At 44.8% G+C, this 25150-nt stretch overlaps 4 protein-coding genes across 5 annotated transcripts in view; 2 read left to right on the top strand and 2 right to left on the bottom strand.

The window, feature by feature from the left end:
* Positions 1 to 16182, bottom strand: part of LOC121589390 (phosphofurin acidic cluster sorting protein 2) — a 45049-nt gene extending 28867 nt beyond the window's left edge. Inside the window, exons 1-2 of the mRNA XM_041908291.1 lie at positions 15989 to 16182; positions 13533 to 13869 (exon numbers count right to left, since the gene is read on the bottom strand). Coding sequence (XP_041764225.1) covers positions 13533 to 13642 — 110 coding nt within the window. The 5' untranslated portion in view covers positions 13643 to 13869; positions 15989 to 16182. The remainder of the gene's footprint in view (positions 1 to 13532; positions 13870 to 15988) is intronic.
* A 1014-nt stretch (positions 16183 to 17196) lies between these two features.
* Positions 17197 to 17974, top strand: LOC121589416 (peroxynitrite isomerase THAP4-like). The gene is made up of 2 exons (XM_041908339.1): positions 17197 to 17274; positions 17346 to 17974. The coding sequence occupies exon 2, from the start codon at positions 17346 to 17348 to the stop codon at positions 17829 to 17831; it is 486 nt and encodes a 161-aa protein (XP_041764273.1). The 5' UTR covers positions 17197 to 17274; the 3' UTR covers positions 17832 to 17974.
* Positions 17975 to 18044: 70 nt separating this feature from the next.
* Positions 18045 to 20640, top strand: LOC121589396 (poly(A) RNA polymerase gld-2 homolog B-like). Of its 2 annotated transcripts, none has more exons than XM_041908302.1 (6): positions 18045 to 18155; positions 18222 to 19567; positions 19646 to 19833; positions 19903 to 20015; positions 20084 to 20199; positions 20293 to 20640. In XM_041908302.1, exons 2-6 carry the CDS (start codon positions 18274 to 18276, stop codon positions 20469 to 20471), a joined length of 1890 nt encoding a protein of 629 aa, XP_041764236.1. In that variant the 5' UTR covers positions 18045 to 18155; positions 18222 to 18273; the 3' UTR covers positions 20472 to 20640. The 2 variants fall into 2 exon arrangements, with proteins under 2 accessions (XP_041764236.1, XP_041764237.1); XM_041908303.1 differs by having other exon boundaries at positions 18049 to 18155; positions 18226 to 19567.
* A 52-nt stretch (positions 20641 to 20692) lies between these two features.
* LOC121589407 lies at positions 20693 to 25149 on the bottom strand. The gene is made up of 4 exons (XM_041908327.1): positions 23759 to 25149; positions 23229 to 23614; positions 22789 to 22909; positions 20693 to 22709 (listed from the first exon to the last, which is right to left on the bottom strand). Exons 2-4 carry the CDS (start codon positions 23266 to 23268, stop codon positions 21911 to 21913), a joined length of 960 nt encoding a protein of 319 aa, XP_041764261.1. The 5' UTR covers positions 23269 to 23614; positions 23759 to 25149; the 3' UTR covers positions 20693 to 21910.
* Between the last annotated feature and the right edge of the window lies 1 nt (position 25150).

Genomic DNA, 25150 nt, shown 5'->3' with positions numbered 1-25150 from the left:
TAAGAGAGGCCCATCACTGGCCCGGGCGCACAATACGCTCGCCAGCAATTGGCAAACAGGGACGACGGCACGGCAAAGTCTACAACAATGCAAGGAAATTTGTGTTATGCTGGCGCGGCAGCAGTGGACGTTTCCATTCCCGGCGTGGGGATCATCCTGTCACGTGGGTAACACGGTGCGATTACGTTGTAGTGGTGTACGTATTACAGGGAGTGGCAATCATGTTCTACTACATGTAACAATTAAACAGCCGCCAACTACATCCGGACTGCGCAGGGGAAACAAACAGTGTCATGAAACGCCGCTACAGAAAGCTGCTCAGAACCATGCGAAGACATCCGCAAAGTAAAAGACGAACCTCAAAATGACGTTCATTAACATTCCGATAAAACAACTCGAAAGATAGAGAAAATAAAACGTAATATGCCCCAAGTACGCTACCTAACACCGAACGAGACCTCATCAAAAACCGCACCCATGATTGCATCTGATTTTGGGGAAAGAACCCCTTTTTTGGGGGGGGAGAAGAAACAAGGCTGCCTTGGGTATGTTTGTGTGTAACGACTGTAATAAAAAAGGATACAAAAGCAACCAAAAATCATCCATTAGGGTTTTGGGCTCTTCTACACTTATCGATCAGCGGCCAGTGTGTGCGTGTGTTTGTGTGTATGTGGAGCACTAAACGAAACAAACGGCGTCGGTCGTCGTTGGGAGTGGGTGGACCAACGACCCCAAACTTAGTGACTCATTATTTATGCAGTGTACAGACACTGGCAGTGAACCCAAGAGCTCCCAAACAGGAGCTTAGTGTGAGAAAATAAGAGAACAAGAGAGAGAGAGAGAGAGAGAGAGAGAGAGAGAGAGAGAGAGAATCAAAGGGAGAATGAAAGCAGAAAGAACAGGGACCGATTTCTCAATCATGCAAAATGATTGCCATCGCTTGCGATTGGGTTTGGCGGCTGGAGGTATAACCGCCAACTAACGTAATTTGTCTGTTCGGAAAATTGAATCAGTCGAGGCTCCGGCTAAACATTTCATGTGTGAACGGACCGTTTGCTATACATAATGTAGAACCAGCCGAATGTAATGTTATTGATGTACGATTAACTTAACCGCCACCGATCCGATGCATTATTGAGGCTTAATTTGAAGATCGTCTTCAAAGTGTACATTTTAAATTATTCAATCGAATGTGTACTAATCGCAGTTTGCATTGGTGGATGTACCGAATTCATCCAATGGCAGCATGATTTTGAACATCTTACAGTGGAAATAACACTGCAAACAGAGTAATGTAGGCGACATCTTGTCATATCTCCACAAATAATGTTGGTTGTTGTTTATAATCATATCGGATCTTTTCCACAAATGAAAGCCCAACTTGTGTTCAAAATATTCGAAACAATAAAAACACGAAATGCATTTCAGAACCAAGAACACCGCACAAATGAGATCTTCCACCTGCACACACATGAGCCAATCAGCCCCCACACAGATGCTGATATGGTTGTTGTTGTCGCACCAACAACCAAAACAGACTCTCCTGCATGCGTTTGCCATTATGTTTACCGGCTGCTGATGACTTGGGGCCAGCATGTTTTCTTGCGACCGGCAGACAATATCGCAAATATGAAACATTGAGTCCGGGGGCCCAACCGACGGGCCTGTGGCTGTCCTTCGCAAAATCAATACCACTCCGATCCCGCCCCACGACGACCCTGATGAGTGCAAATGTAGGCGTAATGACAGAACCACATTCCAGGCACGATTGAAATATTTATACTTCTGCTTTTGCGGTTCGCATCGATAAAGTAGAAGAACCTACGTAACCGGCTGAAAGGGGGCGCAACAGACGCACGGGTTCGGCTTACATATACCCCGACAACTTGCATTACTATCGCTTGCGCTTCCTGTACGCGCACCGCGGCCAGTGCCAGTAGTGCGGCGACAAAACCTACATATTTATAGCTTTGTTTTGTGGCAAATTTGTTCCCCGCCCGTCTGGCATTGGTAGCTCTATGTGGGATGACTCACGGAAACCCCGAGACACAGCATAACGATGGCGACATGAAAGCATGAAGCATTGTGGCCTCATTGGCCTCTGCTGTGAGCTGGAATTACGACTCTCTCTTCCTCGTTAGCTCTGAAGTTCGCCCTTCCCTCGGAGCATGTTTTGCGCAATTTTTATTGCAAATTCTTTTCGCTAGGGTTACAACCAACGCTCACTCGAAGGGGTTCTAGAGGTACTGACGACTGAGGGACTCTCTCACAACTTTCTGCCGATGGCAATGGTGACATTCTTCCGGTTTTGCCAATGCCAGAATGTCATCGGGGGTGATCGGGTTGGCAAAACTCGAACGCACAGCCCCATGCGGGGTTGAAAGGGTTTGTTGAAGAGTTGAGTTGAGTTTTAAATGGAATGTGTAACACACATTTCATTGCACCCCTTTCTTCGCAAATGCTAGTAAACCCAATAGATGGCACTTAATTGTTGGTTAGGAGTGTTGGGAAAAAAGGTTCTGAGAAATAGCAATAATCAAAACGGTATTTTGTGTTAAATGAAAAGTTTGGCAAAATAACAATAACTATTAATTACTAAATACATGACCATGAAGGGTGCAAAAAGTCAGAAACAAAAACATAAAAAACCCTTGAAGAAATTCAACAATTACAATCTTGAAAAATAGATACTTTTCTTTTAATTCCTCAAGAAAAAAGGAAACCATCCTCTTTGTTCTTCTTTTACTTATGTACAGTGAAGTATCTCTCAGGCGAATCTTCAAGGAAACATCAGCTTAGAGAGATATTCATGTTGGGGAAAAATAATGAAGGTGTTGGTATGAAGTATTCAAGAAACCAAGGGAAATACATGGCGTCCTTTGACTAATATAACTTCTTCTCCATATCGGGAACTAATTATCCAGTAGCATAGCCCTAAGATGTATACAAAGCCTGTACAGGTCAATAAAGCATCATAGATCGTTACGTCTAATAATCAAACATAATATTAGGCCGTTTTAAAGAAGAAAAGCTCTTACTCAAGAAATCAATGCCATGTATTTTATTCGCAGTTTATCAAACTCTAACCCATTTCAAGGACTAAATGGCACATTAGAGGTAATCTAGCTTAATCGAAATCAAACAGTAGTGTGAAACTATAGCTATGATTAGTTATGGATATAAGGTTAGCATTTGCTTGAGTAGCAAAAGCTAAAAACATTAGTCAAACACTTGCTTTCCAATACGGTTTTGATAAGGCTTCCCATACATCATCGCACCGTCAGGTAAGCTTTTCATCCAAACATTTGCAAACCCCCGGCTGGGTTCCGAACGGTTCCATTGCACCAGTGCAAGTTTACACACAATTACCCCCCGAACGTTTGGTGGTTTGCAATTTCTTGACGCCAGCAAACAATTAGAAACTCATTCGGTGGCAAATTGCATCGGACACGCGCACCCTTACCCTTGCATATGGGAAACCGAAACCGAGGCACCACCGCAGACAACCAACGCACGGATCACGCGCCTGCCATAGACCAAGGCGGTACCGGTGTACAAGGGAAGAAAAGGCCAACATCAAAACGCCATCAACCGAGAATACATACTCACACACCATTTCTTCGTTTCGTTAATGAAACCTGTAGCTGAATGTCAAACCGGGAAACTGACTCCTGTGTGTTATAAGTGTTCCTTTCAGGTTGCACAGAGCTTATAGGAGGCCCGCGGGTAGGTGTTGCTGCACCGCTCCCGACAAAAGAACACCCAACGCAACAATGCTCTCTGTGCGCCGCCTCTGTAGCGCCCGGTAAATTATGCAGCGCACCGGCCCGGTGTTTGTGCATTGCATGCACTTCTAACCATCAATGAAGAGGCAAAATTTGGAGGGCAAATTGCTGCTGCTGCTGCTGTGAGTAAAATTAGAACACATACTACGCCCTGGTACACGATTCTCGAACATCCCGCCAACGCGCTCTTCTCTCGGGGCTGCCGGGGTCGGTTCTTGGTGGGCAAGCGGCGGTCCCACAATGAAGCCACAGCTGCACGCACCCTTGCACAGACACACCAACACACACACAGAGAGTTCGTGCCGCGCCAAGGTAACAATTGACGTGTGCAAACTTCGCATCCCGGAAATAGATTGCCTGGAGCCGGGCCGGGCCACAAACGACGATCGTGGCCAACCAGCAAATGCCTTTGTGGAGTAAAGTCAGGCAAAGGATCCACCACTCCGTGGGACCTAACCGCTGCGAGCAGTTCGATCCACCAACGTGTTTTATACATTCATTCAACGCGTTCTCTTTCTTCAGCACACAACCTGCAAAGGTGGCACAAGTTTCCTAACGACTTCCTAACACGGTCGGTGGTACCAGGGACGCTGCACCATATACAAAAGTCTCGTAACGGGTTTTACTGCCTCCAGGAGCTCGACCGACGCCCCCACCAGCCGTGCCTTACTCTGCGTCGTTGGACGTGGAAAGATTCAGTTACACGCCGGCAAAAGGGATCGACGTAACCTGCATATTTGTTTACGCGTGTTTACAATTCCTCCGGTGTTGCACGCGTCGAACCGTCAATCCCTGTACACAGATATGTCTCTAGCAATGGTTCAGCAACCAGGCGGGGGCGCTTGGAGCGATGGCATTGGCGGCTATAAATTACACTCCGATACTTGAAAACCATCGATCGTACACAAACAAACAACAACAAATCGTAGGAAGATGCCCCATACACCTGTGGCAAGATGTAGACGGAGCCCGGTATGTGTTGAAATTTGAGATCTTGCGGGGACACACACACACACGGGGCCGACACAGGCACCGAAACTGAAGCAAACAACGTTTCATTACCTTCGGCAAAAGCCGAAACGGATCACCTTACTGCTGCGTACTTACAGTCAGCACCAACGCGGAGCACGGTCGATGCATCGAACCGTATCCGCCCGTAAGGGTCCGTAAACTATCAGGGCCTGCGTTCTAGGTAATCCATCTCGCATTGTAGCTGCGGCAAGTACAACAAAGCGAAACCGTGATACAACGCACAGCACCGCGTATCGTCTGCTCATCCGAACGGACTTCCGGGCATCCCCGAGGCAAACAAAGAATGACGCTTGGTGTCGCGGTCAGTTCAAACCCCGCTACGGCGATGCAGCCAAGAGCTCTGCTTAATAAGAAAAGTAAAGCAAGCCAGTTACTCATCGGATCTATCTTTGCCTTGCATCTTCACCAAACTACATTTAGCGCTACTTACGGTCGGCAAAATCCTAATTTGTCCATTCCCGCCGCCACTTGGAGAGTTCCACTGCCATCCGATTCGGAATCGAATCGGTATTAGCGCATCGCAACGCTTCACTGGCAGGCTAATGCTAAAGCAAAGCCTTATTTGGTTGTAAACAGTAACCTTAACACTCACTACCTGGTTAGCAAAGGTTGTGGGATTAACACGAGACTACCATCGCGTTCAGGCAACTAGTTGATTTACACACTAAGCCTCTGAAGGTTTCATTTCCTTATCCTCAAGACGGATTCACAAGTCGTCTTTCGTCATTAAAAACATATAAAAAAGTTTTTTTGAGATTGCTGTGATATGTGGTATAGATAAATTGACGAAAAAAACTGTATCTAATAGAAATAAAACTAAATTCTGAAGCTTGTTTACGCATACACAAACATAAGTAATTGAGATCTGAAGCACATTGTTTCCTCGTAAAAACCATGCTTTTGAATTATAAAAATATGAAATGCAACAGCATCTTACAACCAACACAATTAAGATTTTTAAGATTTTTTGGATATTCGTCGCAGTTTGGACGCAGTATGGACGGATTTTTATGTTTTATGATAAATACCATCGAGCAACTGGTGTATTTTTGCTAGCCATCTAATTATTTTACTAACTGGTCTTAACAGTCAAAAAGACAAAGGTACGGGTAGCTTCAATCCTAACACTGGAACCACTCCTATGTCGGTGCATTGTGCAGCGTATCTCAACCCGTCGCACAAAGTTAGTTATTTATCAGCAGACAAGCTCTTATCCAAAACCCTCATCATCTGATAAGATTACAGATCTTTCATATTGCTCTTTGTTTTTTTTTTTTTTCATTCCGCACTAACTTCACAACATTCAGCGGCAGCCGTACAGCAACGACCGAAGGTCACACCGCCCGGCGGGCAAAGGCACTGCAAACTGTTTGGTTTGGGGACGCGGTTGCGGGAAACATCTTGCACGAGCCGTGATACACAAAACAAAACAAAACCGGGTGTGCAGAAGGTGGAAACTGTGAACCTTGACCAGCTTCGAGCGTCTAAATTTAAGACATCTCAATGCAGAGGCAGTACACAGCCACTCGGTGCCCTGACCTATGCAGCACCAGTACCATAATGATCCTCCCCACGGTTGTGTGAAGCTTCCGCGTGCTGCGATCGGCTTCCGTAAGATCGGTGTTTTGGCACCAGCACACGAAGGTCAGGACGGCAAACCGTAACAGCATTGGACGAGATCATTGTTCCATTTTCGCGAACCACCGAAGTAAAATAAGTGGATACGGGGTAAGTGCGGGACGAGACGATTTCCACTGATGACGATTTGCCGAGCACTACTTATGAAGATGAGCATCAAGATAGAACACATAGAACGTGGCAGAGCATCAGGGGCCAGGAAGATTGCGGAACAGGGCCCAGGGACCAGTCGTCGCGAAGCGCATTTGTGTTGTTGCTTTCAATCACCGCGCCAGCATACATACGGTGATTGACACTGAAGGCCAAGGTGACCAATTATTGACCCGGCTCGATGCTCTATGCTGGCACACAGATTTAAATAGAGTCACGTCCCAGGCACCGCTTGCGAGACACACTTGGTATTGGAGGGCTTATTGGACACTGTTTGCCGCTATATTAGTGCTCTCTCTATCGGTGTGGCAAATTTTCCATTTCCAATGAAGCAATTGGGGCGGACAACATGTTCCCTTTGCACCTAGTCGCTAGTTCGAATTCTACGAAACAAACACGGCCATAGGGAAACTCGGAGCTCGGTAGCAAAATCGATTCCACTCGCCAAACGAAACCGAATTCGCCGTTTTGCGACGTTAGACAAAATCCTTTTCCACTTCGGCTCTGTCGCACCTTGTTTTTCTCTCTTTGCACAAACTCCAACTGGTCGTCGCATTGTGTCAACGGTGACTCTCCAACCTGCCGCCTTACCTTCACTTCCCAGCGGCTGTATTTAGGGTGCGGCACAAAACGTTCTATACTAAGCCGTGCCTCACCTGAGAGCTGCTTTAAGCTCAATGCAACGCGCGGGGTTGAGGACCAATATCGAATGGTTGATGATGGGAGCATATCGGTTGGAACGTTGGGGCGTAATAAAAACAAAGCTGTCAACACAGCCGAGGGAGCGGGGACCCGTTACGGACTTACACACTATCTAGCGCGCCCCGGAACGAAGAGGTAGCAGGCGAGAAAGCCCTAAGAAAAAGGACGAACAGTCGTGCCGGGCTCGAAAGCACGAAAGTTCCCCGAAAGGAAACCGGGTGCTTCCGGCTTCACTTCCTCGCGGATATCCCTTTCTATCAACGGCACCACACATTGACACACACACGCAATGGTTCAGGTCCGCGTTAGGTGCACCAATGGAAACGTTAGAAATACGATTAGCAACACCGAAAAGTCGTCGTTTCTGCATCTTCACACTTTCTTTGCCCGCTGGCGCAACGTTTGTGTCCACGTTTTTTCATTTTTTTTTTTGCTTCTTGTACACTGCGGTGTACAACATTGTCGAGCAAACAACTCTTTAGTTTACTTTTCGTTCGGCCGCCAGTGGCGACAAATTTGTGCAAGGATATTTGTAAAAGGGTTGCGCAATGCCGTTTGCCCCTTTGGTTCCCACGTGCATATGCTCAAACATGGGGAAGGGTGTAACTAGAAGGGAACTGTTCCGCTTGCGACTATTGCTAAATACCAGAGCGCTGCTATACACACAAACACATCGTAGCGAACCTTTGATTTGGTTTACAGAAGTTGGCACCGGTTGGCCTACCGGTCGATTCATTGCAAAACGATGGATTAAAACGTGTGCCCAGCTACACCGACTGTTGGCAGACCAGCATTAGGCCGACCATCTGTACACCCATGCATCGTCACCTTGCTTTATTAGCGCCAACTAATGTCAACGGGACGCCGTGCTACGAAAGCTGAGGCCTTTAGAATTGCCAAAATCCAAATTCCACCGCAGGGTAAATCCCAATCATATGTCAGTGCCAAAACCGGTGGAACGATGGTTGTTGGCAAGCTCGAACCGTGCCGGAACTGGTGACATTTTCCACCTCAAAGAGCCTGGTTCATCGTCGTTAAAAACAAACACTAACGCTTTGTAAAATCACCATTTAAATAAGTATTTTTGTCGTTATGTAGCAAGTTTTTTTTATCAACCCTTTAAAATCAAGGCAAGTTACTATAATCCACAATCTAATCTTTTTTATTATAAAACCAATTTTATGTTTTGTAAACTTTAGGTTCAGAACGGACTTGAACTCGGAACCTAATGAGCGCTAACTTATCGTTTTGGCACACCACTGTGGCTTTGAACGACAGTAGGGTCCATTAAAAATGATACTTGTTTGTGATATTTATCCATCCAGCGCACATAGTGCAATTATCGATTATAACAAGATCAGTGTCCAAAATAAGGACGAAATCATTTGCAGCTCAAGATGACCAAAGCTAATAAGCTAGTTTTCTGATTTTGGTCCTTTTCAACTGATGAATTAGTGAAAAAACTACTCAATGACACGTTTATGAGAAAGAAATGTATAGATACATTAGGTTTTGTGCACAAAATGCACAATTAGCGACCTCCGTATTATAAAGACTTTAATAATGGACACACAACCAAAACATAGAAGACATTGGAAATAAAAAAACACGGCATCCACACGTAAGCAGCAATCCATTTATGAATGATCAAATAAAAGCTTACTAATTCTGATTAGCATCGTAGCATGCACAAAAGTGTATCTATAAATAAAACTGATTGTTAACAGCACATCAATATCACACGTGCATTCGCCTCTTCTCCATCATTCCCCATCATTCAATAAACGCAACGCGTAATTGTGTAATAAATTTCAATTCATAATCCCATTCGAAGCAAAACGCTCTCAGCACGTGTCTGCGTGTGTGAAGAAGGAAAAAGTGAACCAATCCGAACCACACCAGCGAACCAGCGCACACCAGTGGGCACCAGAGGCTAAATCCCATTAGAAATTATTACTTATTTTACATTTCATATTCACACGTCTGCTGCTCGTTTTCTCAGCCCCGGCAGAGACAGTCGAGCAGGGAACACAACGAAAAAGAAATCCCGTCCCAGCAATGACGTTCAATTATGCTTCCAATATTGATCATAACAAACTGGAGCGAGCTTTCCCTCTCCATCTGCGACCACCATACACCCGATTCGACCGTATACCACCATACACCTTCGTCACCCTTCTTTAGCAAGGCACTGGGGGTCCCCCGTCTTCCTGCTGTCGTCTTTCGATCGAACACGATGACGCATACAGTGGTGAAGGGTGGTTCGCTTTTCCCCATTTTATTTCTGTTCTTTTCCTTTTATCCTGCCACCGTTGGGCGAAGTGGCGAATTCTGGGTTATATTACATCGATCTAACATCTGCCGAAAAGCTGCCCGATGAAACCTCTCGACTGGACCAGCGAAGCATTAATGAAGAAGTTACGACATGATTCATCGTCTGCTTGAAAAGTTTTACATTCTAGCGAGCATTATTTTATTTTTATAGGCAGATTAAAAAAAAACCCGATGCCTTTGCCGTTTGCTGGGCCGTATGTTTGTGAAGAAATTAGCTACAATTAACTCGACTGATGACACTCGGTACGCGTCCAAGGCAAAAGTTATCTACAATGACACACATCTTCCATTATCACTGCACTCCCCACCCATGACTGCTTTAATCAGTACGCATGAACTTTGTTTAACCCTTTTTCCCCGTTTTAATCTCGGCATGGAGCATTAATCAAAAGAAAGAAACACACACACACACACACAACACCCATACTTGCTCTTGTTTCACATACTTAAGGCCACCACAGCCCGTCACAGAGGTCTCGTTGGGGTTCGTTGGATTTGTTCTGATAAAATCATTCCCTTCCCGCCTGTCGAAGGAATTCGTTCGACTCAGAAGTACAGGCACATAAGAAACACCACCACACCCTCTCTCTCTCCAGATACGATTCATCATTCCGTAAATTTAAAACACTCTTTTCACATTTCGTTTGACATTTTCTTCCACACGATGAGCAAACCCGAAACGCGGTCCGAGGAATTGTTTGTACGCAATGATTTATACCATCCTTTCTTACTACAGGGGAGACCCGCACGCACCCGAAAAATAGAGGAAGCCAAATCTGTAAGAAAACGAATCCGAAAGCAAACAACGCATAATCTTCACCTAATGCACACGCCGAAGCCCGAAAGGCCGAAAGCCCCGATCAAGTCGGAGCAAGCGTGTAAAATTGGGACCCTTTTCCTTTGACAGATTAATGCTTGATTTCTAACGTCGATGCTGTTGTTGCTGCTTTTTCTTTTCTTATGGGAGTGCCCCGAAACGGGCGAATTTCGTCGACGGGACCGTGTTAGGGCAAGAAGTTACGATTGAGTTTTATCATACACCGTGACGTGTCGTGTAGAGACCGTGTTTTTTTTTTTTGCTCTCCGCTCGGTCGAAAACGTCAACGAAACGTGGGTGCACGAACACGAACTTGAACTTCTGCTACCCGGCCCCGCCGTGAGACCCGTCGTTTGGTCTATCTATCTTTTCATTTTTCTTTTATTTTTTCTAAGCGTTTATTTTTGTTTTCACGAAGCACCGGCGTAGGACGGGAGCAAATAAAAAACAACACTGACACACACACACACACACCCAGTTCAACAGAAGCCGTTTGAAGAGAGACAGAAAGAGAAACGACCCGAGAAGGAAACTAGCAGCATCAAGCAGCAGCAGCAGCCGTAGTCGTCAAACTATAAACACGCTATCCAACCTTTGAGCCGCTTGCATGGCTGCTGGCATGGCGCGGAACACAAACGCTACGGAACGATGCAATTAAAATTATAATAAATTACTACTACTACGGTACTGCCGGAACGGGTGGTACCCGGCGAATGGTCCGCCGCAAAGGCAAAGAAATTTGGTCTTGTTTAAACATAACTTTTTTTTTTTTGAATTCATCTTTCATGCGAAACCATACTCTCGTAATCTTTGTAATCGGTTTGATGTGTTCTTCGAGTGAAAGGAAGGATGAAAGCGAAACACGCCCGGGAAGCAAGTACATGGGGATTTTTTTTTTCAAATCAAATCTTACTAACTCAAAAAATCAAATCAAATCTTACTAACAGAATGTCGGATACAGCTGGCAAGAAAAACGTGTAATTAATTATACTTTATGAAGCTCACTCTTCGGTTAATAGTACTTTCAGCAAAACATCAAAGGTATGCGGAAGCGTAATCAAAGGAAAATAAACAAAACGGAATCGTTTTGGTTAGAGACAGTCCGGCCCATCGTTAAAGGGAAACAGGAAACAGAGCTCTCTTGGGTGGCAATTATAATGGTAAGGAATGGGACGGCTCCTGCCATAAAACGTACCAGCGCATCAAAGGGATTAATGGTCAACTTAAAATGCTGACTTCGAGCATACTGATCATACAGATCGTGCTGTAAAGAGTGCCAATTTAGGGGTGCCCTTTTCCCCGTGTCTGCAAATTAAGATCAATTTTTATGCCATTATGTAAGTATGTATTTGTCAAATTATTAGTAATTTTATTGCTAACTGAACAAACGGTAAGATGTAAACAAACAACTCGCATATTTAAAATATCCTATCCTTTCCGCTGCGATAATGGATTTCATTTCGTTGTCCATCATCGTCCCATTTCCAGCCTTGTTCACTTAATATTGCAGCATAATTTTGCACCAGCTCCGGTCTATATTTTTAGCCCCCAAAACAGCGCCTTCTGTGTTCGCTGCTCCGATTGAGGTCAAACACATCAGCGGAGCTGAAAGGAGTCACTAACGCCAGGGTTAGGTTAAGTCAAGCACCTTTCCAAACAACGGAAGAACTGTCATTCCCATTTTCACCAGAAGCTCATTTTCACTCACAACAAACCCGTGCTCTTCTCAACCTGTCTCGGCTACGGGGATACGGACAAACAACAGCAGCGAGAAAACACGAACATTCTTAGCAAACTGAGGGTGGCAGATGAGGAGCAGAGGGTTGGAAAGCAAAGAACGCCTGGTCTAATAATCATCCCATCACCGTGTGAATGACGAATGGGGAAAATGAAAAAAAAAAAACATACCTTTCTTGGTCCTTTTTGCAAGCAGAAACTCTCCCCCCAACAAACACACAAACCCTCGTTCCCCGTCGTTGCGATTGTCGTCTGTTCCCGAAAGCTCGTGCGCGTTTAACTCAAAGAGATAGAATCGCGTGGTTGTGGCGGCCCTGTGGCACTTGGGCGCTGCACAGTGAATATCAAAAGTGAAAATCGCTCAATCTGGGTCAACGACATATTCTTGGCGAGTTCAACGATTCTTCTCGCCCGCACCGTCGAAACCACCCCCAAAGGGCGGGGGGAGTACTATTGTGCGGACGGGCTAGAATCATGGAACCGGAACGGAGTCATAATAATGAACGTATGAAGTAGTACGGGGCTTCGGAATGGAAATTGACCGAGTATTGTTTTTTTGTTTTTGCTTGTATTCCCGTTTTCATTACAAATCATTCCTCTTCTCTTGGAACATGAGTGGGAGAAATAGCTCATATATTATTTTTTACTATTAATTTTTCAATCCCAACCAACCCAAGAGCAAGAGGCGAAATGTGCAATTATTCCTATTTCTCACATGATGCAATTGTGTAACCCTCTCTATTGTGTGTGAAAAGCAGTGCATCTTGTGCTTCTTACAAACACACACACACACCATTTGGGAAGAGAAATTCAACACTCAAATTACCCTATTGAAAGATATTCTAATGCTCAAACCCACACACACCAGATGGGTTCTTCTCTTTATGCTGCTGCGCCTGATACGCAATATAATTACCGACCATTATTACTAGCCCAGAGATGCAAGTTGTAGGTCAAGAGAAAGGATCAATGGGGAGGCAGGCAAGTGTGGGTCAAGATAGGAACTTCCTTCTGCTCTACCCTGTTTTCCCTTCCCGAGTGTGCCCCATTTGATCGAAAGGGAAAAGCTTCCTCACAGGGCGCAGCAACGAAGAGAGAAAGAGAGAGAGATCGCACAGAGCATAAACGTGCGGAAGAGCATAATTGTGATAGCTAGGAGAGAAAGCTGGCGCCGATGCCTCCCGGTTTTCCGTACGGGAGAAAATGATGTAAAAGGAGCAGCAGCCTATGAAGCAGCCACTGAACTGGTTAAGGGCTAGGCGCAATTGCAGTTTTCCTTGTTTTTTTTTCGGGGGATACATTGTGGAAAGGGGGCGTACCATCATCGTACAACGTACCTTGGAATGCAGTTCGATGGTGTCCGGTCCACTTCCCAGGCGGCGAACAGCTTCATCGGGACGGGTTTGGTCATGGCCATCCGTTCGAATTTCGTTCCTTTGTCGGCCATCGCGGACGTTGCGTTTTGTGTTAGTGCACCTACGGGACACTACCACTCTTCTACTCCTTTTTTTAAGTTAGACTTCTTTTTCACACACACACATACACATAGACACACACACGCACATACGCACTTTTACAACATACGCACGCACTTCGATTCACTTGCCCCCCAACGGGAGGGGCCCTTTTTGCCGGGGGTCGGTGGGCGTTCTTTTCACCCACGGGATCAATTTGCTAACGAGATAAAAACAAAACACACACACACACACAAAAATGGGATTAACTTTAAACACTAGCGGCAAAAATTTCACAAAGCGCACAGACACAAATACAGCTCCTAAACGGGAATTTTATTCGACCGGGCACGGCTGGTGGCCTGGTGGTGTGTGCAGTGCGCGAACTTTATTCGAACCGGGAACTATGGCAACCGGCCGGATCTTGGCCGCGGCGCGCTGCTGCCGCTGCTCTCAGTTGATGCGTCCGAATCGTTCCTGCTCCCACCTGCCGGGGAAGGGTGGGGTTTGCTGCTGGCTCTCTCACACTTGCTTCAACAAACGCACCTCGAGCCCCGTTCGTTCGCACACTATATCGCGCGAGGGGAACGGCAGCACACTACACAAACGACGACCCAGAACCCAGAGCGACCCGCTAGGATGTGCGCTAGAGCAACTGTTTTAGTCACCGCGATTGTTGCGCGATGAAGAGACAGAGAGAAAGAGAGGGAGAGAGATGGCGCGCGCTTTTGATTAAATGCACGAGCGAGTGAATGAAAGAACAATGCTTGCATAGAACCAAAAATTGCATCCTTCGATGCGTTGATTTCCTACCCCTTTTTTCGATAGCAACCAACGCTGCTAAAGCTTGTTAGGCTAAGGTTTGTGGGTGGAGGTGGGGGTGGGGGGGGGTTTGGGTCTTCACTGTCACTTTCGAAACAAACGATCAAAGAGCAGATGCGGCGCGACGCTTTCTTCCGGTTGCTTTCACTTTCCCGGGCGCCGATAATACACAGATTTCGATGCGTTTCTCTCTCTCTCTCTCTATTCCGATTTGGCTTTGGCTTATCTCGTGCAAAAACAAAAAAAAACAACCCTTCGTCACTCGCGTATTATTGCACACCTAAACACACACGCACACACGTGGGGTTGGTTGTAGGTGGGAGATGGTAGGGAAAGCACACATGCTGAGAAGCAAAAAAACGCACACACACACACACACACACACACACACACACACACACACACACACACACACACACACACACACACACACATCTCTCGCGCAACACAACACACAACAAAGAAACCAACACCTACATAAACACACGCGCACTAACTGCCTGCGCACACTTGCGCACACACACGCACACACTAACACGCCCAATTGGTCAATGAATGAATTTGGTCGGTGAAGAAGAAGAAGAAGAAGAAGAAGCTCCAACCTCCGTCACCCGTGGGCGATTGCTGGAGGGGAGCGATTGTTTTCATATCCACACACCCGCCTACCCCGATCGACTAGCGGCCGGAAGGTATGTGTGCGTGCGTGTGCGTGTGTGTGTGAGTTTGCGATGCTGGAAGGAAGGAAGCTGGCGGAGATGAGAACAGTCTACACCCTTTTTCTGTTCTATTGAGATGTTTGTGTGTGTGAATGTTTTTTTTTTGCACAATTTGTCTTTTTTTGCACTTTTCAACCAGACGAAAAAGACAAAATCTCTTGCATATATATATACACACACACACACACACACACACACAAGCTAATTCATGAAGATGTGCAACAGGGGCCAGACTTCCTAGGAACAGCTAAACAAAGCATCCTCCCCTACCATTCATTTTAAAACACAATGGTTCTAAGATTGTGCCGGGTTTTGCCGGAGAAGGAAACAACAAAGAAGACAATCAACCCCGCGGCCCGAATCAGCGAGATAAATACACACACACGCGCACACACACACGGGCGGGAGCTGCCTGCTTTGCAAAGAGACTCACACCTGGCGCCCCTTGTGTTTTTTTTTTGTATCGCAAGAGCATCACGACGGCCAAAACCCAATGAAAATTTGTGCCTCCTGTCACGCTATCTTGTTCGAGCGTTTTTTTTCGCTTAACACACACTCACGCAGCATTTTCACGGTGCTGTGCTGCAAAAAAAAAGGCACGGCACTGCCTCCAAACAAGTTGACCGGATGTCCAACGCCCAAAAGCTGGCTGTGAAGTTTTTTTTCTACCCAGCGGACACTCTCCCGGTTTTTCTTCGCAAAAGAGGTTTACGCGTTTCTCTTCCCTTGGTGGACGCACACATACACACACACAGGCGGCAGTCACAGTGCAAACAAGTACGGGTAAGACTTTTCACCTACAATAGTGCTGTGCTACGGCGAATGTTGTAAAATTTATGCTGCCCAGTGCTTGTTTGCAGCATTAGCACAACAGTTGCCAGCTTACATTAGCACGGGTTTTACACGAACGACACGACACAATTGATGCGCACTGCTCCTCGCGAGAAGACGAAGACACAACACAATCGCCACAATTCAGCGTTCCGTGCGATGAGCGAGCGACGGTAACGGAGCGGGTTGGCTCATGGCCCATTCGCATGACATTTCACGTTCGCTTACCGTTCTTATATCCACCTAGGAGCAGAAGCGTTTGCTTTGCAGGGAACAACACGATCACTTTTTGTTTTAATTATTTAAAAAAAATCAATTTTGGTAGATTTAAGCTTGTGGATGTTTAAAAATTAGTCAAAAATACGGTTTACGGAATAATACGGAAAAAATAACAGGTGGGGTATCCCACCAAGAAAGGGTGCCACCAGCTTTTTTGCTATTTTTAGAATGCATCAATCGTTTGCCGTCTGCTACACAAAGCGTTTTTAGATTGCTTCTAGGTTGAAAGATGAAGCCATTTATAGCCCTTTTAGTGGTCGTTTAGTCGATTTGTGGCGCTTGGATAATGTTTTTTTAGATCGCTGTACTTTTTTTAATCTTCATGGCTCCTTGAGTTTGTTCTCTGTAAATAAAATAACAATTGATATAGTTCAATTCTAAATTTGATGTACAAATTAATTTTAATTTTATTGCAAAAATTAATGGATGTAAATTAAATTGAAAGAATTTTACAGTATAACGTTGATTATCCGGGCAGCTCAGGGCCGTACCGATGCCGGTTAATCGATTTTTACGGCTATTGGACCAAAACATGTCAAATTCATAAAAAAAATATTAAATAAAAAAATCATATAAAAAAATAAAATTCACTGGTTTTACTAAAAATTCGCCTTAAATCAATGGATTAATCACTGATAGAATATAATATAGAATAAAATATTAATTAAAAAAAAAACAATAAATGTATTAATTGTTTTTATCAAAAATGAAGTAAAATATATCACTAGATACTAGATAACCCGCCGGTTAATCCGTTCCCGGATAATCAACGTTCTACTGTATCTGGTTTTGTTGATTGGGAACGGCCTATCGTGACAGTAGGTAACCAATCTGTCCAACTGACGGTCGTCCATATTTAGGTCTTCCTACGTCAAAATACGAAACCTGACATAGCCTGACAAAACCCACCTGTACGTAAACAAACATTGCCTTGGTCTCACAACTTTTGCGCAAACCAATTAGTCGTGTTAACTAAAGTAACTAATATTCTATCTAATTTACTGTTCGAGGACCATAAAATGAAAAATAATATATCTCAACATTGCAGATGGCAAAGGTACACGAAGCTCTGAAACCGATCCAGTGGCTAATCGGCACCTGGGAATCGGTAACGGCCAAGGGCAGCTTTCCGACGATCAAAGACTTTTCCTACAACGAGGTGATCAAGTTCCTGTCGATCGGGCAGCCGTTGCTTAACTACGAGGCACACTCCCGCCATCCCGAGTCCGGCGCCCCGATGCACCTGGAGCGGGGCTTTCTGCGCATCAAACCCGGCACCAGCCAGGTTGCCTTCATGGTGGCACACAACTTTGGGCTGGCCGTACTGGAGGAGGGCGAAGCAACGGACCACGAACTGAAACTGACCTCTAAATCGGTCGAGCGTATGTCTTTTGCGAAAGATCCGGCCGTGAAAGCGATTCGCAAAAGATTCTGCCTCAATGCGGACGGGACGCTGGAGATTCAGACGGACATGGAAACGGATACCACGCCGATGACGAACCATTTGCGTGTGGTGTACAAACGTTCGGATTGAAGTGGATTGCGGGGTCGAGAAAATAGCTTCGGGTGCAGGCAGAAAAACAATGTTCCTTTTGCATTAGTGGTTAGCATCGAATGGTGTTGGACAGTGTAGGTTAGTTGTTACAATTTCTAATTAAAATTCCGATGATCAAATGACATGATACCGACAATAGCTCTTGGATCTCCTCATCCGAACATGTTTAACTTCTGTTTAATCACAGCAGCCTATGGAAACCATTAGTCGAAGTCTTTCCAACGCTAACGGAAGCAATCGAACGCATCGTCTGAATCGATGTTACTGGGTGGAGACCATTAGCGTCATTTCGTCATAAAGAAGGTATGTTGAGATGTTTTAAAGCATTCCAGAAGCTACGCTACGTTCAAACTAACCGTACAAATTCAGACAGCAGCTGGTAATTAGATCCTTGCCACGAATTCCCGTTCAAAAACCGTCCATGGGCAGAACAAAGGTTAGAAAGGCGTCCTTTTCGAACTGTCCCAAGATTACGGCCACGCTTTCCTCCAATGCAAGCACCAAAGCGGGCAGCTTCAATCTGCGAATGGAAACGGTACAACCAAGAACTTCTATCAGGTTGAACGGCTTTCGTAGCACCAACGGTCACACCCCGGACTGGAACCTTCTGGGAACGTCCAATCGATCGTCTGCAGCGTACCAGCCAACGGATCCACATCCGCTGCGTTCGCATCTGCGCTACTTTGGGCAGCAAGTGTTCAGAAGCGATGGATCGAAAACGTCCAACTCTACCGGATACAAGTATACGGCCGATTTTCTGAACGACGTACGCCAGCACATGTATTTCTCACGGAACGAGAAAATGTATGGCGAGCGCGTTCGCGATAGCAAGAGTGCGGTAGAATCATCCTACCAAGCGAATCACACGTTCGCCAACCTGCTCCGTTGCTATGGGTACCATCACAATTGGTTCTCGTTCAAATTTGGCTACACCTACCACAAAGAGCTGATGAACAAACGGAAGCAAAGCGCTTGGATGTCGTCTGGCGGAAGTCACGATTTGGATAACCCTACTGGGCGAAGTGAACGTGAGGATCTGCAAGATTCGCGCGGTGAAACACATGCGCTCGGGCGAAAAATGCACGAATTGAACATTACCGATACCAACCAGATCCACAATGGACACGCAATGGAGTTGACAGCTGACGACTATGCCGCCAACGGCGATAAGGAGAGTGCGGCAAGCTCGAGCACAAAACCTCCCACAATCCGTACCATTTCACCGAGCGAACTATCGCCTACCTTAACCGTTCCTTTACACATCGGGCCCGGCGATTCGCTCTCGAAGGACATGTGGGCCATGTTTCACGCCAACCGGCAGTCGGATGCAACGTTTGCAAAGAAGATGCGCCTGTGGGAAATGCTGTACGGCTACTTCCGGCAAATGTCGTCCTGGCTGCAGAAGCACGAACTGTACCTGATGGGCAGCACCATTTCGGGCTTCGGCACGGACACGTCCGACATGGACATGTGCATCGTGGACATCGACGGTCCCACGTACTGCGATTCGCGCACGGAAGCGCTGAACAATCTGCTGCGGGTGAAAAGCTTCATCGAATCGCTGCCGACCTGCAGCTTTGAGCATCTGGATTTGATAAGGGCCAAGGTGCCGATCTTACGCTTTCGCCACGTGGAGGAAAACATCGACATCGACCTGAGCATTAACAATTGCGTTGGCATACGCAACACTCATCTGTTGAACTGCTACGCTCAATGTAAGCATTCGCGACACTGCTGGCGGAAGATGTGGATGGTTTTGGATGATGGAACATGTTTTTTTATCTCCCTTCCAGTGGACGAACGTGTGCGACCACTGGTGTTGGTCATAAAGCTGTGGGCGCAGCACCATAATCTGAACGATCCGATCCATTCCACCATGTCCAGCTACTCGCTCGTGCTGATGGTTCTCAACTTCCTTCAGTGCGGTGTCACTCCTGCCGTAATACCATGTTTGCATCGCATCTTTCCGGAAAAGTTTTGCGTAAGTATACGGTCGGGTGCATCGTGTAACGTGGTACGATGGACGAAAATGCTTTCCTCTTCTTTACAGAAGAAAAACTTCACCAACAACTTACTGGAACGTATTTCTCCGCACCGGTCGGATAACTCGGACACACTCGGGCAACTGCTGCTAAAATTTTTCAAATACTATGCTGAATTTGAGTAAGTTTCTTCTTTTAAATCTAAATGGTCTATGCAACAGTCTGAAAAGGGGATTTACATTCCTCCAGTTACGCCAACTACGCGATTTCCATTCGAATGGGTCGAACTTTGCTCCGCTCGGAATGCAAATGGAACGCCGCTGATCAGTCGGGCCTCGGCATATTCAACCATCTGTTCATTGAAGGTAAGTGCCGTATTAACGCTACGCTTTCCAATATGAAACCACTCTCAAATGTTCCATCCCATCCTTCCATCCACCCACAATCGTACTTCCCAGAGCCCTTCAATCGCACAAACACTGGGAAATCCGTCTACAACAAGTATGTGTTTGAACAGATCAGGGCGGCCTTCGCTGCGTCCGGGAAAATGCTGGAAGAGCACCAAAATTTGAGCATCCTGTTTCGAGAACCACTCTTCACGCCGTCTTTGATTCCGTCCCCTAATAGATACTTTTAAAACACTCACCTCAACTATTATAAAACTTATAAAAATCTAAGAAAAAATTATAGAAAACTATAAAAAAACAAAACCATTAAACTTACCACAAGTTTTATGGTTTCAAAAAAATGCAATTAGAATAGATCTCATCTAAGAATAGTATAAATAAAATAATATAAGTATATAAAAGAATAGTTTTATTCATGTTTCATATATTTCATATAATATTGTACAGGAACAATTTTACTGCTTACAGTTTTGATCGTTTCATAAAAACCTGAATTTTAACTTGTACTTTGTAATTTTTAGCAACGGCAATCTGCCCTGTTTAAATAGCACCCAAAAGTATGCAATCTGCACGACATCACGATCGAAATACCAAATTATTTTAGAACAATTTTAGAACAGGGACTAGAATCGTCCGTTAACTAATTTTTTTCCAAATCTTATCGTTCGGCGCTTTTCTTACCGCCTTTTTACTTGCATTATTGTTAAAAATGTCCTTCATTTCATGTTTCAACGTCTTTTCATTAGAAAAAAATGCCAAATTTAACCTTCATATCAATACATAGTTCGCGCCAAATTTTGAATTTAAGCTACAGATTTTCATGTTTATCAGTAGAGAAAAGTGCCATTTCGTTATGTTGCGGGTTTGAACAGATGTTTTGTTAAAATTAAATATGAAACTGCTTCATTGAAACATATTTTGTTAGTCATTTGGTAGACAGGATTAGTTTAAAAATTGAGAAAACCTTAAAGGTAAAAATAAAGGTTGAGAAAACTTCGTGAAAAACTATCAAACTTCAATCACTTGAAAAAAGAAAAGAAACTACTAAATATGTTAGTAAGTTAGTATTTAGTCAATTTGATCTATGGCAAATTTGATGATTTTTAAATTTTAGCTCCATAAATCCAAAAACAGCAATTTGACGAAAGTTACCGTTCGCGAACTACATATGGAGTGAACTGCACTTTCACGAATTTTGATCGAATGTGAGGAATATTGGGCAATTAAAATAATCATGATTAATACTGGCAATTGTGTCTGTGAGCAAATACTATTGTTCGTTTTTTTTCCTGGGAATGTGTTTACTGTATCAATAATACGTCGAATCTTTGTGGCTTGTAGGTAAAATTAATGGAATATTAAGCTTCAATAAATATGAAAAACGGGTTTAAGTACAATATAGCCGTACCGTTTCCCTTTAAATACACAAGCAAGTTGGTCAATTTACAATTACCCTGTCCCTCTTCACAACACAATCACAGACTTACAAAAAAAAAACCTGAAAGCACTTGATTATGCTGTGACCGTTAATTTAAAATTACCGCTCGTTTGCGAGGTTGTCAAAAAAGAACAAATTGTTATGGCAAGAAATACATTCTCTACTTGGCACGATGGAGATCACGCAATTTTACCTTTGCGATCCATTGGATCACATTTATGAGTACTTTGTCTAATAATCCATGGCTAGTTCCAGAGAACGCTCCATGTCCAAATTCCATTGTTCGAGCAGAAACTCTGAAACATCCTCAGGCAAATCCCACTCACTTTCGTGCGGTTCCAGGGTAAGTGTGTCCTCGTTTAGCTGCAGTACGGGTGGTGCCACGTTCGGGCAGGACGTTTCACCCTCCCGACGAGCTGGAATGCTGCTTACGAGCGACGGAAAGGTGGGCAATACAAGTCCCAAGTCCTGTTCGTTTTCACTCATCAGCAAACATTCGAGCTCGTGGTTGTTGGACGCTTTCCACGGTGCCAATCGTAGGCTTTGCATTTGGGCGGAGTGTTTTATTAAAAATTGTTCGGAGTTCTTTTCGCCGAGATTTGAAGTGGCAGGGGTCGGGTCGGTAAAGATTTGCTCATTTACTTTCTCATCAGTTACGGGCTGTTCTTCACACTCTGCCTTCAAACCTGCCACCTGAACCTCAACGAGCGATGGAAATATTTGGTCGTATACATTACAGTCATCGTCGTCGAGCTGGTTTGCTGGTTCCGGCGGCACGCTTGGTACGCCGACCAGCAGCTTCTGTATGTACGGATACTTATGGAGCAGTTCGGTCAAAGGCATTTGTTGGTCATCCGCAGGAAGAATGGCTCGAAAGCCATCACGCAACAGGAACGCTGTCTCCCCGTTGCAGTCCATCGCTGGCTCAGCGCTTGACTTTTCGGCGGTCTCCTCAGTCGCATCGTTGCGTTTTGCGTTGACACCCGTATTCAAAACAAACTCAAGTACATCGATATACATTGCAGTATGACTGTAGCCACGTAAAAAAATAGAAGGAGAATATCAGTGAGTGAACATTCTTAAGCTACGACGGCGACTCAAATACTTACGCAAGTGTGAGGACTTTCGAGGTGTTTGCTGGAATGTGTAGCAGCTGGCGCAGATGATCGTAATAAACGTTCATCTTCATCAATCGCTTATGCTCGCGAATGCAAGCTTTCTTGCCTAGCTCTAAAGTGGGAGAAAAGAACAGAAGCGCAGCCCGCAGGCATCGATGAGTCATAAAAAGGGTTTATGATTGGCACCTAAGGGGGCCCAAGTGATACCGGCCGGTCGACATAAATCACGCAGACCGACCGACCCCCGGTGGTCATTGCTCTTCTACAATCTTTGCCTTTTTTTCTACATTTATGCATTGCAAATATGCATTTGATGAAACATTAGTTATTTGTTAGATGAATTATGCTCATTTTTAACGACACCTATTTGCACATGAATGATGAGCAAATTGAATGGCAAATTTTAACACTTTCACCATCATTTAACTAACCTTCTTTGCTCTGCCTAGCTCGGCCTTTAAGACGTCCCATCCTGTGCGTTTAAAGTTTACAGTTTTATTTGACTGCATATAAAAAGGTACAAAACAAACGGCACATAAGTACGAAGCAAATCGGCGAATGACGGTGAGCAGCTAACTGTCTGTGTAACTTGAACGATGAATGTAACGCAACTGAAGCGACCGGGCAGTAAACGCATCTGCAAATGCAATGGGCTTAAGGGTCGTTTAAACCACCTTCTAAGCTGCATACGGTCCGGCTAGATGCAGTACTAGACGGGTCTACACCGAGGTTTTTAAATTGCCGCTGCTGGGAGAGGTATATGGTTTTCAGCATGATGGGCTCGTGGACTGCATCGAAATATTTACTGCATCAATTCCTTATGGTATATAAATATTTCAAAAAATCAGATTGCCAGATCACTATACAAATTCTACTAAATTTCCTACGCTAATTCTAATACTATTACTACGCTGCAAATTTTGTAACTGGTATAGTTTAGTGACTGGAACTGGACACATACCCGGACACATTGTATCGGTAACATACCCGGTTCAAGTATCGTTCCGAATCCGGATCCGCAACAGTTCCAGGAACTGTTGTAGAAAATAAATGAAATCGGGAGCTATTTCTGGATCAGAATGGGTTCATGACCAGTTCCAGGACTGATATGGATTCATGAGTGGTTCCAGGACCGGTATGTGGTCAATATCAGTTCTAGGTCCGGTATGGATTCAATATCAGTTCCAGGGCACGTATGAGTTCAGTATCAGTTTCAGGACCGGTATGGGTTCATGATCGGCTCCAGGACCAATATGGGATCATGAATGGTTCCAGGCCAGGTATGGGATCATGAATGGTTCCAAGGTAGGTATGGGTTCATGATCGGCTCCAGGACCAATATGGGATCATGAATGGTTCCAGGCCAGGTATGGGATCATGAATGGTTCCAAGGTAGGTATGGGTTCATGATAGGCTCCTGGACCAGTATGGGTTCATGGTCGATTCCAGAACCCTCATGGGTTCATAACAGGTTCCAGGACCGGTATAGAATCATGATCGGCTCCAGTACCAGTAAGGAACCATAATCGGCTCCAGGACCAGTATGGGTTTATGATTGGTTCTAGGACCGGTATGGGTTCATGATCGATTCCAGGATCGGTATAAGTTCAGTATCAGATTCAGGACCGGCTTAGGTTATGTGCAGTTCTTGAACTAGAATATGTAGCGGATTGGTGTGAGGATCAGTATAAGTTTGGTTTTGATTTTAGGTCTCTTAATGGATCGTTATTAGTATCTCATTTTAATTGGGTTGAGAGGCCATTATTTTCTACGTACTCGTAAGGGTAAAAGGGATCATTGAAATTTATTTACGCAGCCCTGTATCCTGGCCAATGTAACTAGTGATAATGAAATAGCTAATTATTTTTTTGTTGTTTTAGTTAATTTTTAAACGCAGTCAAAATTGGAAGTCAAACACATTTACCGTTCAAAAAAACTACAACTGATCTTGCCCACTACACGATTACGCACAGGGTTTACCCAGCGTTTCTCATTACGCTATTTTCTACAGAATTTAATGGTGATCAGTTTTTCACATTTTCTTTGAAATATGATTTAAAAAATACGATCGATCATATACGCTCATTTGATCGTACGAGTGATCATGTCTGGGTTGGAAATAGAACTTTAGGTTTTTGGTAGAATCCGGTGCGTTTGCCAGTAATTAAATCACCAGAATTCCGTTATGGTTATGCCAGCCTATAATAGGTTCCGAGATTTGTTCCGATTGCGTGGTACTTAACAAGTCCTTGCAGCCCTGCTGCGGCGACACATGTGCAAGTGCTACTGTGGTAACGTAGAATTGGTGCGAAATTCGTCCTACGACGCATCTATCGAATATCTATCGACTACG

This window comes from Anopheles merus, chromosome 2R (genome assembly GCF_017562075.2).
Source record: "Anopheles merus strain MAF chromosome 2R, AmerM5.1, whole genome shotgun sequence".
NCBI lineage: Eukaryota > Metazoa > Arthropoda > Insecta > Diptera > Culicidae > Anopheles > Anopheles merus.
This window is presented reverse-complemented; position numbering and strand designations above follow the sequence as displayed.